The following is a 17,740-nucleotide window of genomic DNA, read 5'->3' as shown; positions in this document are numbered from 1 at the left end:
AATGTGCCCCCTTTGTCCCCAGATATTTTATAGCAAATATTGGTTGTGAAAGGGATCAGTCCTAGACTTTTCACACTTATGCAAGGAATGATTAGCTTTTTTTTTTTTCTCCCCTTTATGAAAAAGTTAACTTTGTTTTTGTTATTTTACTTTGGATTTTAAAAGATTGACCCGGTTCTCCACGTTTTGTAACAGGTATCCTCACTCAAGGACAGCTGGGCCTGGTAGATATCATCTTCCAGTACATTCACTATGATGAGATCTGTGAGGCAATCAACATCCTGAACAGCATGAACTGGGACTCTCAGGGCCCACAGTGCCTTGTCAGCATGAGCGCCATTGTGAACCATCTTCTTCGACAAAGGCTTACTCCAGAGAGAGAAGGTCAGACCTCAATATATTTCATAAGTTGGCTTTACACGTACATGAAATACTTTTTTTAAAAAAAATTTATTTATTTATTTTATTTGAGAGAGAGAGAAAGAGGCAGATAGAGAGAAAGGGAATGTGTACACGAGTGCCTTTAGCTTCTGCGAACAAACTCCAGACACATGCATCCAGACGCCTTGTGCACCTGGCTCACGTGGGTCCTGGGGAACCAAACCTGGGTTCTTGGGCTTTGCAGGCAAGTGTCTTAACTGCCAAGGCAACTCTCCAGCCCATGAAGTACATTTTTGAGTGAGTTTTTTTTTTTTTTTTAGGATGTTATTTAATTGTGTTATTGGCTATAGAAGAACAAAACTCTCAAAGCTATCTTAAAACGAAAAGGATCAGGTATCAAATAACTACTCTCTCCACTGTACTTACTATATGGTGTTTTATTAACATCAAGCACAACTTGTATGTATATGCTTGTGGAATTCACAATACAGTCATTGTACAATTCAGTCAAGCCCGTGTGTGGAATATTCTCAAATTTCAAACCTTGATCAAAACTTGCATTATTCTCTGGAGTCTGCTAGACAAAGGGCACCAAGCAAAGGTCTTTCTTCCTCCCTCCATATTAGACATCAATATTTTTAGACATTCGTATCTTTTTTCTCACATCCAGGTCATCTACCCAGACAATAGATCTTCACACTTGCTTCTTGTGTGTGTCACAGTTGTAGCCCAGACGGCTCCTCCTGGTCTAAATCCCTCCACCTTGTGCTTTTGATCCTCACACCCCTTCTGCTCGCTTGGATTCCCTCGTCTTTACTCAGCAAGTAACTTTTTCCCATCTTGGCAAAAGAGATAGCACATTGGGGGGGGGGGGGAATAAAAAGACACATATAATAATGAAGATAAGTCTTTATATTTGCCAATGTCTAGCATATATTTTATGAATTGTGCATACGTACAAGGTCAAATGTCTTTGTGATGAGCATTAATATTAATGTTGGGCGATCTTGGCTAATGAGAAGTTATTACTAAGTAATTTGTAAGCTATGAAAACCAGGATATATGTCAATAATTTTTGTTTTGTTTGTTTGAGGCAGGGTCTCACTCTAGCCCTGGCCCACCTGGAACTCACAATGATCCTCTACCTCAGCTTTCTGAGTGCTGGGATTATAAGACATGAGCCAACACCCCAGTTGTCAATAGATTTTACTGTAGGACATTTTCTTTGTTACTATTTTCAGTGCATATTAATAGATTTTCTTTGTTTTTATTATATTTACAAAATAAAGAATTCTGCAGTTAGCCAATAAGTTCCTACTCCTCCAAGGATGTTTATATTATAGATCTTGGCCTAACTTACAGAAGTCCCATAATAAATAAATATTTAATGTAACTGGAATTTTCAAAAGTAGTTCAGACTCATCTATGGAGATTCCAAGATTTCTATACTAAGAAAATGCCCACCACAATTTGTGGCCCATAGTAGGTATTCAGTAAATACTGGTGAAAAATAAAAAGTATTTCTCTGAGAGATTAGGGTATATATTAGTAGTATATCTCTGTCTGCAGAATTATCCCAAGCAATTATTTCTCAGTATTGACACATTCTGAAGACCAAGTGGCTATTTAAAAGCAACATCAACTATGGTAACAGCAAGGCAAAGTCTCTAAAGGAAACATATGATATAGGACATAGAGTTCACAGTGCAGCATTTAACTGCAGAGAGGCCGTGATACCCACAGTCTATGTAAGAGACCCTAAATTCACAGGTGAGGAAATATGGGAGGATGAGATGTTGAGTCTCACTTAGGTCACAGATATTGCTAGCACCTCAGTGAATTTACATTGTAAGGTTGCCGTATTGTAAGAAAGATGATTAGGGATTATCAGATCAATTGGCATTATCAGATCAGAGCCATATTGGGGAGATGAGAAAATAAAAACCTTTTATGTTAGGCTATTAAAATAAAATGTGTACATATCTTGAGTTATAACAACATGTACATTCAAAGTAGATAAGAGCATTTCCCCTCAAGTAACTATGAAACACATTTCTAAAACATTCAGATTTTTCTATTGATATGTATTCTATCTGAATCCAAGAAATGTGCCATGGTAATTGGCTGTTCTTTCATTAGTGATACCCAGTGAGCAATTTTATTTGTAGACATGTTGTGGTTATCTTTGAGATCCTCATTTCTGCCTTAAACATCAAGCTGGGCTATCTAATGAATCTGTAACTGTGCTGGGACTTATGAGTACTCCAGGTAGGTTAGGACATTTCAGATAAATGAAACATGCTGTCAAGAAAACAAGCAATGGCGGAGAGCCTGGCTTGTTTTCACAACAGTGTTGCTGCATTCAATTTTAATCTAAATTAACTGCTGTTTGGAAAGAAAATGCCTCTAAAATTCATCTTACTTTACTGTCTCGATTTGCCATTAAAATAAAAGAAATTACTAACAGCTTAGTCAAGTCTATAGCAATTATTCTCACGAGGCATTTACTACTTCCAAATCTAAGTATGCCCAACACTAGAGGGTTTTGCTAAATGATGACTTGTTTATTCAACCCAGAGCTGCAAACATAAAAACTAGAGGCATCTAACCATGAACTGTAGCGTTCTTATATATACTTATATTCTCAGCGTATGGTAACTTCCAGGTATTTCTGGAAAGAAACCCGGGCACGTTGGTGGGCACTGCTGACGAGGAGACTGAATGGGCCTTATCTTCCAGCCTTCCCCTCCACCCCTTTCCCCACAGTCCTCTTGCAGTCCTTTCTTCTCCCTGGGTACCCGCTTTCTCACATGGACAAACAAAGAGCCTTGCTTACAGCAAGGTTTGGGGCACCTTCGTGGTTCTCCTAAAACCGCAACACAGACACACATTTCTTACTGTAATATGCCTGCTTTCATTTGGGTTACTTGACTTTTTTTTTTTTTATTTAAAAGAACTCTACTAATTTCAGTTCCCTGTGTGAAAATGCTAGTTTCTCTTTTCAGCTAAAGGGAGCAAATGTTAAGCACTCTGCGAATTGATTTTACTGGAAATACTAGTTCAAACTGTGATGAGTCACTGTTTTAATTACCCATTTGTGGTGAGAGGTTGGTTCATTATGGATTTCTTCAGTTTTGACAGCTTTTTGTTGCTCGGAGTCATTGTCAGCTTTGCCTCAAGTGAAAGTTTATACACAGGTTTGTTTTTGTACCAGCTGTCATAATTTAATTTCATCTTTCCTGCAACAAGCTCACATTTCATCCAAGTTCGCAAAGCCTGACTGACTGCAAACACGAGTATTCTGTTGTAATTGAAGGAGTCCCTTCGCTGAGCTGCTGTGCTTAAATCCCACAGCGCAGCTCGAGGCAAGCCTTGGGACCTTCTATGCTCCAACGAGACCGCTTCTGGATGCGACCATTTTGGAATATCGAGACCCAGTCAGCAAATATGCGAGAAGATTCTTCCACCACTTGCTCAGGTGAATGGCATCTTTGGATTGCTTGTGTCAGGGTTACCTATGTAAGGAGCCATCTCTAAAGAGAATATAATACGGCTATTTTCAGACAGTCCATCTCCTAAAAGAAAAGAAAAGAAAAAAAAAAAAGAAATCTTCTACTAATAGTCTATTTCATTTGCTCTTGTTTTCCTTTTAAAAAATATTTGAATATTGCTTAGGACCTTTATTTCATAAGTATTCTTTAACAGCGCTTTCTCTAGATACAAATGTTAACTGAATTTTGCTCCAAGCACTAAAGATGGATCCTTAAGTTGAAGCTAAGCATATGGTGCAGAGCTCTGAGGCAGTCACTGTGGCTTGACTTTCCTAAATGCTTATAGAAAGAGTTGCCCATTGTTCTCTCATGCATTGTGGCCAATTGTTTTCCTCACTGCACCTCGTTTTCTTTGCCTGACATGTATACAAATGTTCTTTCAACCTTAAAGATTGTATAACTAACTTAATAATAATAATGTCAAAAACTGCTCTGAGGAAAATACTATAGGGGTTGAAGGACAAGTGTATATTCACAAAACGGGGGGGTAAACAGATGAATGGGAAAAAAGGAGTGATTAGGTAGATTAGGGTCAGAAAAATGCCATGATACTATAAATAAAAGCAAGGAAATAATTAGCAAAAAAAAGTTAGGAATGGTTGGAAGTAAAAACGAAATTTAATACAACAGGTGCACGCCTTAAAGTAATGACCCATTTCTGAGGTGGCATATCAGGGTGTATTAAAATCATTGCTCTTTAATTGTAAATATCTACCTAGTATACTTTTGGGTATGATATATTTTATAATATAAAATTGTAAGAAAGGACTACATGAAAGGGTTGCTTTTAGTATAAAGTTTCATAAATAATATAATCTAATTGATCTAGTGCCTAATTAATCTTTCAAAAACTTTGATATATATTCTATCGTTTTTTATCTCAGGACAACTTTGTAAAGGGTGTATTATCATCTACTGGATGAGTAAACTGAGACGTAGATGGTCAGTGGCCTGTGTAGGTCGAGTAGAAGTGATGCCAAATATTGAAGTAGTTTTCCACGTGTCCTGCTCCTGGTGATCACACGTCTATCATTTGGTGTATCATTTTTAGATGCTACCTTGTAAAATAATTAGAAGTTGTCATCTGCAGAAGAATAGGCTGATAGGTAAATGTTGGATCACCCCAAAGAGGGAGAAAACTTTTGGTCAAGCTTTGAGGAGGTGCCCTAGCATACAAATACTCATGTTCTGTAATTAATTTTCTACATGTAAAGTAAACTTGAACTCCACACAGCGTTGAAACTTTTAGAAAACAGCACATTTTAGAAGCCAAGAAAGTTAAGTGAATCTTGCCTTTTTATCTTTTTTATGTGAGTGATGCTATCATAGGTCAAGAGATGCTTCACCCTGGAATCAGTCTTCCATGAATGAGCCTGTCCTAAATATGTTGCAGTTGAAGTCACATGTGTTTGAACGTAGGGCTCTGTTCTTGGCTGTGATGACTCTTCTGTTTTCCCCATGTCTTTGAACCTCATGAGCCCAAAGATGAACACGCAGGATCCATGATTTTGGCGACTAACTCTTGGCTGCCTTCTTGTGTCTTTAGTCTATCTGGTTTAATGACGTTATTTGTACTTTTGCAACCTACGTGTCCTAGGATGCTCATGTTCTACTGATGTGCAGTGCTTTTGTTCACTGGATGTGTTTGACAAAGTGACTGTCGTTGCTATCAGCATTAGATTCTACCTTTCCCCTAAGGTTATATCTGGGGTTGGACGTTTTCCCTCGGGCTGTACTAGCCTTTTCATGTTTTCTCTCTGTAAATGCTTTGCTACTATTTCAGTTATAATGAGTGTCTGCGAGTTCTTTTGATAGTAGGCTATACATAGCATTATGAAAAGTAAATTTCATAGAAATTAAATAAGACAGCCTAAGTTGGAATCATTCTTTTATTTAATCTATTGCCAAGAAGTTCTGCCTAGGGAACGAGAAACGGGTATTTGTAAAGTACTAGAATTGCATGGCTTCCTGTGCTTTAACTAATCATTATTTTAATTCGCTTCTTAAAAAATTAAAGAATAGACCATCTGATAGCATTTTAAAATAAAGATGAAGAAAATGAGTCCCATGGGGGTAGGGATATAGCTGCAGTCACTCACATGGGACTAGGATTGGCTACGTCTAGTTTAAAAAAAAAAAACAAAAACAAAACATTTTTTTAAATTTAAGCAATTTTTTTTGTTAGACATGGACATATTTTGTGTGTAAACAACGCATGTTGGTACCATCCTTTCCCTCCTCCCTGCCCCTTTTCTGAAGAGGCCTTCCTCATTGGGGATGCAGGTCAACCCCATGGGGTTGTGGGTCATGCATTATGTGGGGAGAGGCAATGTCTCGGTGCAAGATGTCCCAACTTGTGGATCTAACAATCTTCCTACCAAAAAAAAAAAAAATCTGCAAAATTCCCTGAACCATGCTGGAAGCATTTTAAGTCTATTTCAGTGAGGGGCATTTAGGAGCCTCTGGATCTCTGGTTTGGTAGGTATTGAGGGTCCTCAGTTCTCCATCACCCTTGTGCTGATATCAGATTCACTAAGAAAGCAGCTCTCTTGCTCATTTCCCCAATTCCTCTGTGGTTTCAGCTGAGGCTGTGATGGAGTGAACTGGGTCATTTATCTCCTGAGGTCCAGCTCCCATCTGAAAAACAGGAGCATGTTCTCCAGTGGAAAATGAAGTCAGCACCAATTAAATTATATAACCATTATTAGTTTGGAGAGAATTAAAAGGGTGTAGACCCTCTTATAGACTAAGGTTCGTGGGAGCTTGACAGTGGAAAGCAGAATCATTATCTGGATATGATTCTGACTTGTTTCCCAGTTCCACATATGGTTTCCTTTCCATTGAGCAGATCTGTTAGCCAACCCAAGAGCAGTTGGGTTTTTTTTTTAACTTAAAAAATATTTTTATTTATTCATTTGGAGAGAGGGAGAGAAAATACAAATGAATGGGCATAAAAGAACCTTTTGCCACTACAAACAAACTCCAGATATATGTGCCACTTTGTGCATCTGACTTTTCGTGGATGGTAGGGAATTGAACCCAGCCTGGCAGGCTTTGCAAGCACTTTTAACCGCTGAGCACTCTCCATAACCCCTTTTCAACTTTTTTTTTTTCAAGGTAGGGTTTCACGTTAGTCCAGGCTGACCTGGAATTCACTATGTAGTCTCAGAGTGGCGTTGAACTCATGGCAATCCTACTACCTCTACCTCTCAAGGGCTGGGATTAAAGGTGTGCGCCACCATGCCTGGCTCCTTTTTAACTTTTTTTAAAAATTTTTTTTGTTTATTTATTTATTTGAGAGTGACAGAGAGAGGAAGAGGCAGATAGAGACAGAGAGAGAGAATGGGCACGCCAGGGCCTCCAGCCTATGCAAACAAACTCCAGACACGTGCGCCCCCTTGTGCATCTGGTTAACGTGGGTCCTGGAGAATGGAGCCTTGAACCATGGCCCTTAGGCTTCACAGGCAAGCACTCAACTGCTAAGCCATCTCTCCAGCCCCCTTAACTTTTTTTTTTAACCACTGTACATATAGACAACATACCATGATCATAATCCCCCTTACAACCTCCTCCTTTCCCCATTTTGAATACCCCCTCCACTGAATCCCCTCCTTTTCCCAACTAGTCTATCTTTGATGTTATCAGTTCTTTTCCTCCTATTATGCAGCTCTTGCAAGGGTAGGTGGTACCAGCCACTGTGAGGTCACAAGTGCCGAGGCCACGTGCTGTGTAGAGGACAGAGTTCAAAGCATTTCTCCCCTTCTTTTGGCTCTTTGCGTTCTTTCTACTGTCTTTCTGGCAATGTTTGCTGAGCCTTGGAAGGTGTAATACAGATGTGTCGGTGCTGAACACACCACTGCCACTTTTTCCCAGGACGTCTCCCCAGTAGACACCACCATCTGAAAAGAGAAGCCTTTTTAACCAAAAAATGAAAGCAGCACTAATATTTGGACATCAACATAAGTATTTAGAGGGCGATTTGGTGGGCATGATATAACCACTTAGCTTCCCCCTTAGGGCTTATGACCTTCCCAGCCACAGGCTTTTGTCTGTTTTCAGCCCTAGGCATGAATGTCCTTCTGTGGAGGAGCCTAGATGCCACCAGACAGCGGCTGATTACCACTGATCACTCCCGTGACAGTCATGCCACTATTGCACCGGTGGCCACATCTTCCCTGGTTAGTCACTTGTGGAGCTCACAGGGTTTACTGCTGGTTGAGATGATTGATGACCTTTAAAAAATTTTATTTAGGGCTGGAGAGATGGCTTAGTGGTTAAGCGCTTGCCTGTGAAGCCTAAGGACCCCGGTTCGAGGCTCGGTTCCCCAGGTCCCACGTTAGCCAGATGCACAAGGGGGCACACGCGTCTGGAGTTCGGTTGCAGTGGCTGGAAGCCCTGGCGCGCCCATTCTCTCTCTCTCTATCTCTGCCTCTTTCTCTCTCTGTCACTCTCAAATAAATAAAATAAAATAAAATTTAAAAAAATTTTATTTAATCTGGGCATGGTGGCACATGCCTTTAATCCCAGCACTCAGAAGGCAGGGGTAGGAGGATTGCTGTGAGCTCAAGGCCATCCTGAGACTGTGAATTCCAGATCAGCCCGAACTAGAGTGAGATCTTACCTCGAAAAAACAAACAAACAAAAAAAGTATTTATTTCAGAGAGATAGAGGGAAGGAGAGAGAGAGAATATATATAGAGAGAATGGTGGTTCAGGGCTTCTAGCCACTGCAAACAAACTCCAGATGCATGCACCACCTTGTGCATCTGGCTTATGTGGGTCCTGGGGAATCGAACCTGGGTACATAGGCTTTGCAGGCAAAAGCCTTAACTGCTACACCATCTCTCCAGTCCCTGTGGATGACTTTTCTCCAAAGCACGCTGTTTAACCCTTTTCAGCACTATGACAGCCAACAGGGAGAAGGCTTCCGGCTTGTTTTATCAGTGTCCTGTGTCCCAAGCAGGTAGTGTCTTCAGCAATAGTATCTTAGCATCTAGTTCTGATGGGCTACCAAGAACCTTGTCGATGGATGGTAATGTTTTGGGGTGCATCGGGGCCTTCCTGACCAACAACTCACCTCACTGGAAGGTATCCACCCCTGGCACTGGATTTTTCTTGTAACAATTTATAGTTTCTGTGTATAGTATTATCTATCCACACAGGGTACTTCTGTCCAAACTCTTTTTTTAACATGTGTATTATTTTGCTCACAAAGAAATGATTTTCATATGGCGTATTTATAACTTCTTTAATATTAACTAACCCACCTCATATATTCTCCTTTCTTTCATTCTGTCCTCCTGACCCCACTTAGACAATTTTGCCCCTAGTATTCTGCCTCTCTGCTTATACTATCTGCTGCACTCTTCTCTGAAGCCCTCCCTTCTCATTCCTCTCTCATGGCTCCTTGCAAACTCCTTGTTAGTTTTTTCTACCATAAACCCAGGCTTTTGTAAAAAAAAAAAAGAATGTATTACACTCATTTTAATTACATTACCTGGATGCCTTTATCCAAGTTCAAGAATATCAATGTTCTTTTTTGTTGTTGTTGTTTTGTTTTGTTTTTGTTTTTCGAGGTAGAGTCTCACTCTAGTACAAGCTGACCTGGAATTCACTATGGAGTCTCAGGGTGACCTCGAACTCACAGCGACCCTCCTCCTTTGCCTCCTGAGTGCTGGGATTAAAAGCGTGCGCCACCACGCCCAGCTCTAGAATATCCATGTTTTAAAGCTCGCTTCTCACCTTTTCCTGCCATCTTTGTGTTCAAAATGATCCATTCTCATTAAGAAATGTTCCCGAAGATGTAAGTTAGTCAATAAGGTGTTGTAATAAAAGTTGAATAAGTGATAATCTTAATTCATTCATTATTGAGCTGGAAGGCACCTACAGAAGACAAATGTAACTTGGCTTAAAATAAGTTTAGAACTTAGCTCACCTTTCTGCTTCTGTGAAATTGGGGAGTTTTCAAGAAGCTTTCATAGGAAAGTATTAGCAAGTAAGAGCTGTTCATCAACAAATAGAAACTATAGTAGGAATGTGTAAATAATGACGAAATGAAAGCAAACACTTCAATAGAATATGACACATAAAGGGCTTTTATTAACATAGAAACAGCATGAGTTTTAAAGAGTTACTAATCACTTTATGTTTTTCTTCCTCATGTAATTATTGGTTTCTGACACCATTATGTCATATCAGTATGATTTTGATGGAGAAAAAGAAGTGTTTTTGCTTTTTGTTGTTGTTGTTGTTGTTCAAGGTAGGGTCTCACTGTAGCTCAGGCTGACCTGGAACTCACTATGGAGTCTCAGGGTGGCCTTGAACTCACGATGATCCTCCTACCTCTGCCTCCCGAGTGCTGGGATTAAAGGTGTGCGCCACCATGCCCGGCCCAGAAGTGTTTCTTTTTTTTTTTTTTTTAATGTTTTTGAAATAATAAGCATAATTGGGGAGAGGGAGCTTTATTGCTTAGAAATAAAAAAATATTTGGGTTGGAGAGATTGCTTAGTTGTTAAGGTGTTTGCCTGCAGAGCCAAAGAAGATAGGTTTAATTCCTCGGGTTCCACATAAGCCAGATGCACAAGGTGGCACATCCATTTGGAGTTTGTTTGCATAGCTGGAGGCCCTGGAGTGCCTATTCTCTCGTCTCTCTCTGTCTCTCTGCGCTTTCTCTTTCTCTCTCAAATAAATAAATTAATTAAAATAAAATACTTAAAAATATTTGATTTATTGTTTTATGAGAAAATATAGTAAGATAGCTGCAGATCTAAATTACAAACTTTAATAAAATCATAAATATATGGGGCATGGGGGCAATCCTTAAACTATTATAGGAGTATTGGGTGGTGAGATAGGGAGATTGCAACTTTTTAATAATATTTTATTTATTTGAGAATAAGAGAGAAAGAGAGTGAGACAAAGAGGCAGATAGAGAATGGTCATGTTAGGGCCTCTAGCCACTGCAAACAAACTCCAGATGCATATGCCACCTTGTGCATCTAGCTTTATGTGGGTAATAGTGAATCAAACCTGGGATCTTAGGCTTTGCAGGCAAGTATGTTAACCACTGAACCATCTTTCCAGCCTGAGACTTCAACTTTTAATAAAATTGGTTTTTGCTATTTTTTTTAAAGTAGGCTTTCACTCTAGTCCAGCCTGACTTAGAACTCATTGTAGCCCAGACTAGCCTTGAACTCACAGTGATTCAATTCTCCAGGACTCACGTAAGCCAGATGCACAAAGTGGCGCATGTGTCTGGAATTTGCAGTGGCTAGAGGCCCTTGTGCACCCATTGTCTCTGTCTCTCTGCCTGTCTCTGTCTCTCTCTCTCTCTCTCATAAATAAATAAAAATAATTTTTTTTAAAAAATATCATTTTGCACCAGGTATGGCGGCACATGCCTTTAATCCCAGCACTCAGGAGGCAGAGGTAGGAGGATCTCTGTGAGTTCAAGGCCATCCTGAGACTACATGTTTAATTTCAGGTCTGCCTGGGCTACAGCAAGAACTTACCACAACTCCCTCCCCACAACAATGCCATTTTGGGGCTGGAGAGATGGCTTAGTGGTTAAGGCACATGCCTATGAACCTAAGGACCCAGGTTCGATTCTCTAGGGCCCACATAAGCCAGATGCACATGGTGTTCTTCTACTTACATATATATAATACCATTCCCTTAAGACCTTCCCTTTCCTCCCTCCCTTATAGCCTTTTTTCTAGCTTATGGGCCTCTGCAACTGATTGTTGGTTCCAGATCACACACAAGTCTATACATTTGTAGCTAGGATCCACATATGACAGAGAACATGTGACATTTGGCTTTCTGGGCTTGGGTTACCTCACTTAATATAATCCTTTCCAGTTCCACCCATTCAAGAGAGAAAGGGAGAATTGGCATGCCACTGCAATCGAACTCCAGATGTGTGCACTCCTTTGTCTGCATGTGAGACCTTGCACAATGCATAACTGTGCGTCTGGCTTATGTGGGACCTGCAGAGTCAACCATGAGTCCTTAGGTTTCACAGGAAAGTGCCTTAACCACTGAGCCATTTCTCCAGCGCTCTTTTTTCATATATTTAAAGTGAAAGGAACTAAAGTGAATTTTGGAAGGCAGCAAATCATTGTAGTATCTATTCTTTCCAATCCCTGCAACAAATCATAGTAATATATAATTTTTCTCAATACCTAAGATCCACCTTTTGGGGATGGGATGCAGCTTGGTTGGTAGGTTGCTTATCTAGCATGTGTGAAGCCCTGGCTGAACCCCCAGTCCTGCGTGAAAACAGGTGTGCTGGTCTATTGCTTTAATCCCAGCCCTCAGGAGGTAGAGCCAAAGGACCACACATTTGAGTCCATCCTCAGCTACATGGGGAGGCCATCTGAGGATATATTCTACACTGTCTCAAAAAACAGAATGCCCCTTTGAAGGCAATATTACCCGAGTGAGACTGCTTTAGAAGAAAATAAGGAAATGCTTCCTTTTGAAATTCGTTTAAAACCTGGGGCTAGAGAGATGGCTTAGTGGTTAAGTGCTTGCCTGTGAAGCCTAAGGACCCTGGTTAAAGGCTCAATTCCCCAGGACCCACATAAGCCAGATGCACAAGGTGGGGCAGGCATCTGGAGTTCGTTTTCAGTGGCTGGAGGCCCTGGCGCGCCCATTCTCTCCCTCTCTCTCTCTCTCTCTCTCTCTCTCTCTCTCTCTCTCTCTCTCTCTCTGTCATTCTCAAATAAATAAATAAAAATAAATAAAATTAGATAAACCCTTAGGCTATTTAACTACTAGGGTTGGAATAAGTGTAGGTGAGTACAATTTTCCTTTATTTTTACGGTTTCCTCCTTTCTCAGCATCTGCAATCTTGTTTCTCAGACTTCTTTGAATAGAAGAGTCCATTCTATGTCCCATAAGATAAGCTTTTTCTACTTAGTGGGTTCTATATTTTTGAGGTCTAAGTAAATAATTATGGAAAATCAGTCATGAAAAATGGCACACAAAGGTACTTTAGATTCAAATAGCATGTGCAGCACTGTGTATCTGATCATTCTAGTAATATTTGTAATCATAATTTGGTTACATACAAAGCATGCTTTTTATGATGAACCATTTCTGGGAGTGTTAGACAGCTTGGAATCTTATGTCATTGGAGGGTGCTGCTCTATAACATTGTTCATGTTGCCTGATGTCTACCTGGGACCATTTTCTCTTAGCTAGGATGAAGCAAATCTATAGCCAGGCGTTCTCAGAACATAAAAGATGTTGATTGTGTGTTTGGTTTTTCCATTAGGGGGGAAAAATAAGGATTACCCAAAGAAAGCCAGTGCTAAGAGATCAAGAGACCATGATTTTAGCTTCTAATCTACTACTGATAGGAGTAATATAATTATGCATATTTATGGTGTAAAATGAAATGTTTTGATATATGTATATGTTGTCCTAATTAACGTATCTGTCAACTCATCAGTTTTTTTGATGTTAAAATGTATTTTATCATTTTAAAAATATATAACACTTTGTTATTAGCTATAGTTACCATGTGGCACAGTAAATGTAGAAAATTACTTCTCCTGTCTTAAGTGAAACGTTTTCTAACCTTTTATCAAGATTTTCACATTCAACATGCCTTCCCTCCAGACTCTCAAAATCCACTTTGTACTGTGTGTATGGGGTTAGTTTAGTAGAACATACCACTGAGTAGATTGTCCAATGCTGAGGAGACCTCACTAGTTCCACACATTACCCATAGGACCTCATTCCTCCCATATCACCCATGAGGTACTGAATTCAAATTTGTGCTATGAATTTGATTCTTTCCTCAGCCTTTTTCACATCGGTATCTTCCACCCTTTTCAAGTCACTACAGGTCCTTCACTGCAAATTCCAAGGCTGATTACCTAAAACAGGAATCAGGTAACTACAATCTGCACCCCCCACACACCCTGAGTTTTGTAAATACAGTTCTGTTGGAACACAGCCAAGAACATTACTTTCCTTATCATCTATGATTGCTTTCATGTCATAATGGCCGAGGTGAGTTGTGTTAACGATCATGTATCCCTAAAGTGTTTTTAAATCTGGAGAGAACGTGTGCCACTCCCTGTTACAGATGAACAAACGAAACAGCAAGCTGTACCCACGGTTGTTCGGAGCACACAGCTTGAGTAAAAGAGGGAAAGGAAAGACAAGATCATTGGCATTTGTAACATTGTATTAATTATTTCAGCATCTGCATCACCAGTTGTGATACTTACCCCTAGGCAAATGCTGAAGGTGATGAGGCAGGAGAATAATGAATTTGCTGTCAGCCTGGGCTACATCTTTAAATACATATTTTTTTTAAAAATGAATCTAGAGTATATCTTAGTACTGAGAAATTGGAGAGGTTTATTATATAGGAATGAATTAGAAGGTAATTTTTTTTTTTCTGAGGTAGGGTCTCACTCTAGCCCAGGCTGAACTGGAATTCATTATGTAGTCTCAGGGTGGCCTCGAACACACGGTGATCCTCCTCCCTCTGCCTCCTGAGTGCTGGGATTAAAGGCATGTGCCTCCATACAGGCTTGGCTCAATGACTTTTCTGTAAAATTGGAAATGCTGAAAATACTAGAAGAAAACATATGGATTACATCGGAAGTTCTAGGCATAGGTAAGAACTTTCTGAACACTACTGCAATCGCAAAGTCCTGAGAACTAAGAAAAAGCTGGATTCAGAAGTAACAGACATCTGTGTTTGGTGAAGGAAAATACAGAACACAAGAGGGTGGAAGATGTGGAGTTTGGCATTGGAAGAAATGTGAGCAGTTTCAGTTCCTTGACATAAACTACAGCTGATTCAGTGGCCATTTTTAAAAATTTTGTTTTTATTTATTTATTTGAGAGAGAAAAAGAAGCAGAGAGAGAGAGAGAGAAGGGAAGAGAATGGGTGCACCAGAGCTCCAGCCACTGCAGAGGAACTCCAGACACATGTGCCATCTTGTGTATCTGGCTTATGTGGGTCCTGGGAAATCAAACTGAGGTCCTTTGGGTTTGCAGGCAAGTTCTAAGCCACCTCTCCAGCCCTCAGTGGCCATTTTTTAAGTGATTGCTTCTGTTGACACTTGGTCCAGCTGCCCTCCATCGGGACAATAGGAAAGAGGCCCCAAGGGCAAGATCTAGCCTATTGAAGGATAAAGCTAATAGGGATGCTATTTTCTTTAAAAAGGAGGTTATCTGGGCCGTCTGGGCACATGCCTGTAATCCCAGCAGAGGTAGGAGGATCGCTGTGAGTTTGAGGCCACCCCAAAAAACAACAACAAAAGTCATTGATTTATTTTGAATCAATCTTTGAATGGGATGAGAAATATGAGTCTAATTTCATTCTTCTGTGGGTGGAGAACCAGTTTTCTCCAGCCACATGGTTTGGGTTTTTATTTTTTTCCCTACTTCTGAGAAGATTATCATTGGAACTTTAATGAGCATTGCATTGAATCTCTAGAGTACTTTTGGTAGTATAGCCATTTTTACAATACTGATTCTACCAACCAACCAGAAACCTGGAAGGTTGTTTTAATGTCTGGTGTCTTCTTTTTTTATTACATTTTTTATGAGTATTAAAAATTCTTGGCTCTTATTTATTTTTTAACCATATATATATTAGTTTTCTATTCAGTAAATACAGGCAGTTTGGTACCATAATTAGGCTCATCCGTGACCTACCCCCTCCCCATTGGCCCCTCCTTGTTGAGGTATATGGGCTGTGCATTGTGGAGTTAGCCCACAGTTATTGGTACGATAAATATCTCTGCATATCTTGACCCAACATGTGGCTCTGACATTCATTCCGCCCCCTCTTCCACAAAATTTCCCTGAGCCATGTTGGGTTCATTTTTGGTCTGCTTCAGTGATGAGGTGTTGGGGGCCTCTGAGGCTCTGGCTCTCTGATTTGGTAGGCGTTGATTTTTCTCTGAGTTGGTCTCCTTCCCCCTGTGCTGGTATCCCGTTCATCAGGAAAACAGCACCCTTGCTTGTTTCACCAATTTTCCTTAGTTTCAGTCGGGGCCCTTTTGAGGGATGACGGGGTGGCTCTCTTTTTAGGATCTGCATCTATCTTTCTTTCCCTGGGATTTGCAGCGCAGCTAGGCGGTCGCCATCTTGGCTGGCTTTTTTTATTACATTTTTTGTTTTTTGAGGTAGGGTCTCGCTCTAGTCCAGGCTGACCTGGAATTCACTGTGTAGTCTCCGGCTGGCTTGGAACTAACAGCAATCCTCCTACCTCTGCCTCCTGAGTGCTGGGATTAAAGGTGTATGCCACCATGCCTACCTTGTCTTTTATTTCATATTTTTAGTGTCTTAAAGTTTTCTTTATGACTTTGAGGTATGTTTCATCTATTTCTAATTTCTCCATAACTTTCATCATAAAGGCATATTGAATTTTGTCCAGTATCTTTTCTGAGTCTATTGAGATGATCATATGACTTATGTTTTTAAGTCTATTAATATAGTAAATTATGTTTATTATTTGTATATCAATATTATATGCAAATTATATGCAAACATGCTATTAATATATTGAACTGAATTTGCCTGTCTGGGATAGAACTATCCTGGTCATGTATAAAATCTTCTTAATGTATTCTTGATTTTTATTAGTACCTATTTTGTTGAACACTTTTGCGTCTGTGTTTATCACTGAAGCTGGCGTGTTGTTTTTCTGTTGCCTTTGTCCAGCTCTGGTGACGTTGCTGTAGCTGATGAGAAACCCGCTCTCTGTCCTTTCTTGTGCTTTCCTGCCGTGTTGAGGCCTCCCCCGAGACCCTCTGTGGAAATAAGTGCTGCTTCTAGTTGCGTATTTTGTTCAGCAATAAGAAGCTAACTGAAAAAAATGTAGGAATGAAGAGAGAGATTTTTGTGGGTCTAGAAAGATGGGGAAACAGGCTGGGTTGTGGAGATGCCCTTGTGGTTAGAGTTTTGTGGGTCTAGAAAGATGGGGAAGCTGGCTGGGGATATGGCCTCTGGTTAGTTTTGCTGTGCAAGCTTGAGGACCTGAGGCTAATTCCCAACACCCACATAAAAAGCCTGGCACCTTCACATATGCCTGCAGCCCCATCTCTGACTTGAGTGACCTCTGGTCAAACAATGTAATGAAAAATATAAGCTTTGGTTTTAGTGTGATTCTGTCTTGGAGAAATGAGGTAGAATAGCAATGCAGAACACCTGACATCATCTTGTGACCGCTTCACACATGTGCATGGGGCATTTGCATCTGCACACATGTGCATAGAGTGTACACACATGCACACATAGGAAAGAAGCATGGAGGGATGGTCATAAAGGTTTTTTTGGTCATAGAGTTTTAAATACAATAGCTTAACAGTTAATGTAAAAAGTCATTAAGTGGGCTGGAGAGATGGCTTAGCGGTTAAGCGCTTGCCTGTGAAGCCTAAGGACCCCGGTTTGAGGCTCGGTTCCCCAGGTCCCACGTTAGCAAGATGCACAAGGGGGCGCACACGTCTGGAGTTCGTTTGCAGAGGCTGGAAGCCCTGGCGCGCCCATTCTCTCTCTCTCTCCATCTATCTATCTTTCTCTCTGTGTCTGTCACTCTCAAATAAATAAATAAATAAATAATTTTTTTTTAAAAAGTCATTAAGTATGGGCTGGGGAGATGGCTTAATGGTTAAGGGGCTTGCCTGAGAAGCCAAAAGACCCACATTCAACTCTTCAAATCCCCCATAAGCCAGATGCACAAAGCGACACAAATGTGCAACTTCGCACATGTGTACAAGGTGGTGCACAGGTCTGGAGTTCAATTGTAGTGGTTGGAGTCCCTGGCATGCCAGT

The 17,740-nt window shown here is 40.4% G+C and overlaps 1 protein-coding gene across 6 annotated transcripts in view; it reads left to right on the top strand.

The window, feature by feature from the left end:
• LOC101606968 (WD repeat containing planar cell polarity effector) overlaps positions 1-17,740 on the top strand; it is a 262,683-nt gene that overhangs the window by 148,441 nt on the left and 96,502 nt on the right. For 5 of the 6 annotated variants that reach the window (XM_045137784.1, XM_045137783.1, XM_045137782.1 and 2 more), the window contains 2 exons: positions 196-384; positions 3,736-3,859. In XM_045137784.1, the coding sequence (XP_044993719.1) occupies positions 196-384; positions 3,736-3,859 (313 nt within the window). The remainder of the gene's footprint in view (positions 1-195; positions 385-3,735; positions 3,860-17,740) is intronic. The other variant, XM_045137787.1, reaches the window with a different exon arrangement.

This window comes from Jaculus jaculus, chromosome 18 (genome assembly GCF_020740685.1).
Source record: "Jaculus jaculus isolate mJacJac1 chromosome 18, mJacJac1.mat.Y.cur, whole genome shotgun sequence".
Lineage (NCBI taxonomy): Eukaryota > Metazoa > Chordata > Mammalia > Rodentia > Dipodidae > Jaculus > Jaculus jaculus.
This window is presented reverse-complemented; position numbering and strand designations above follow the sequence as displayed.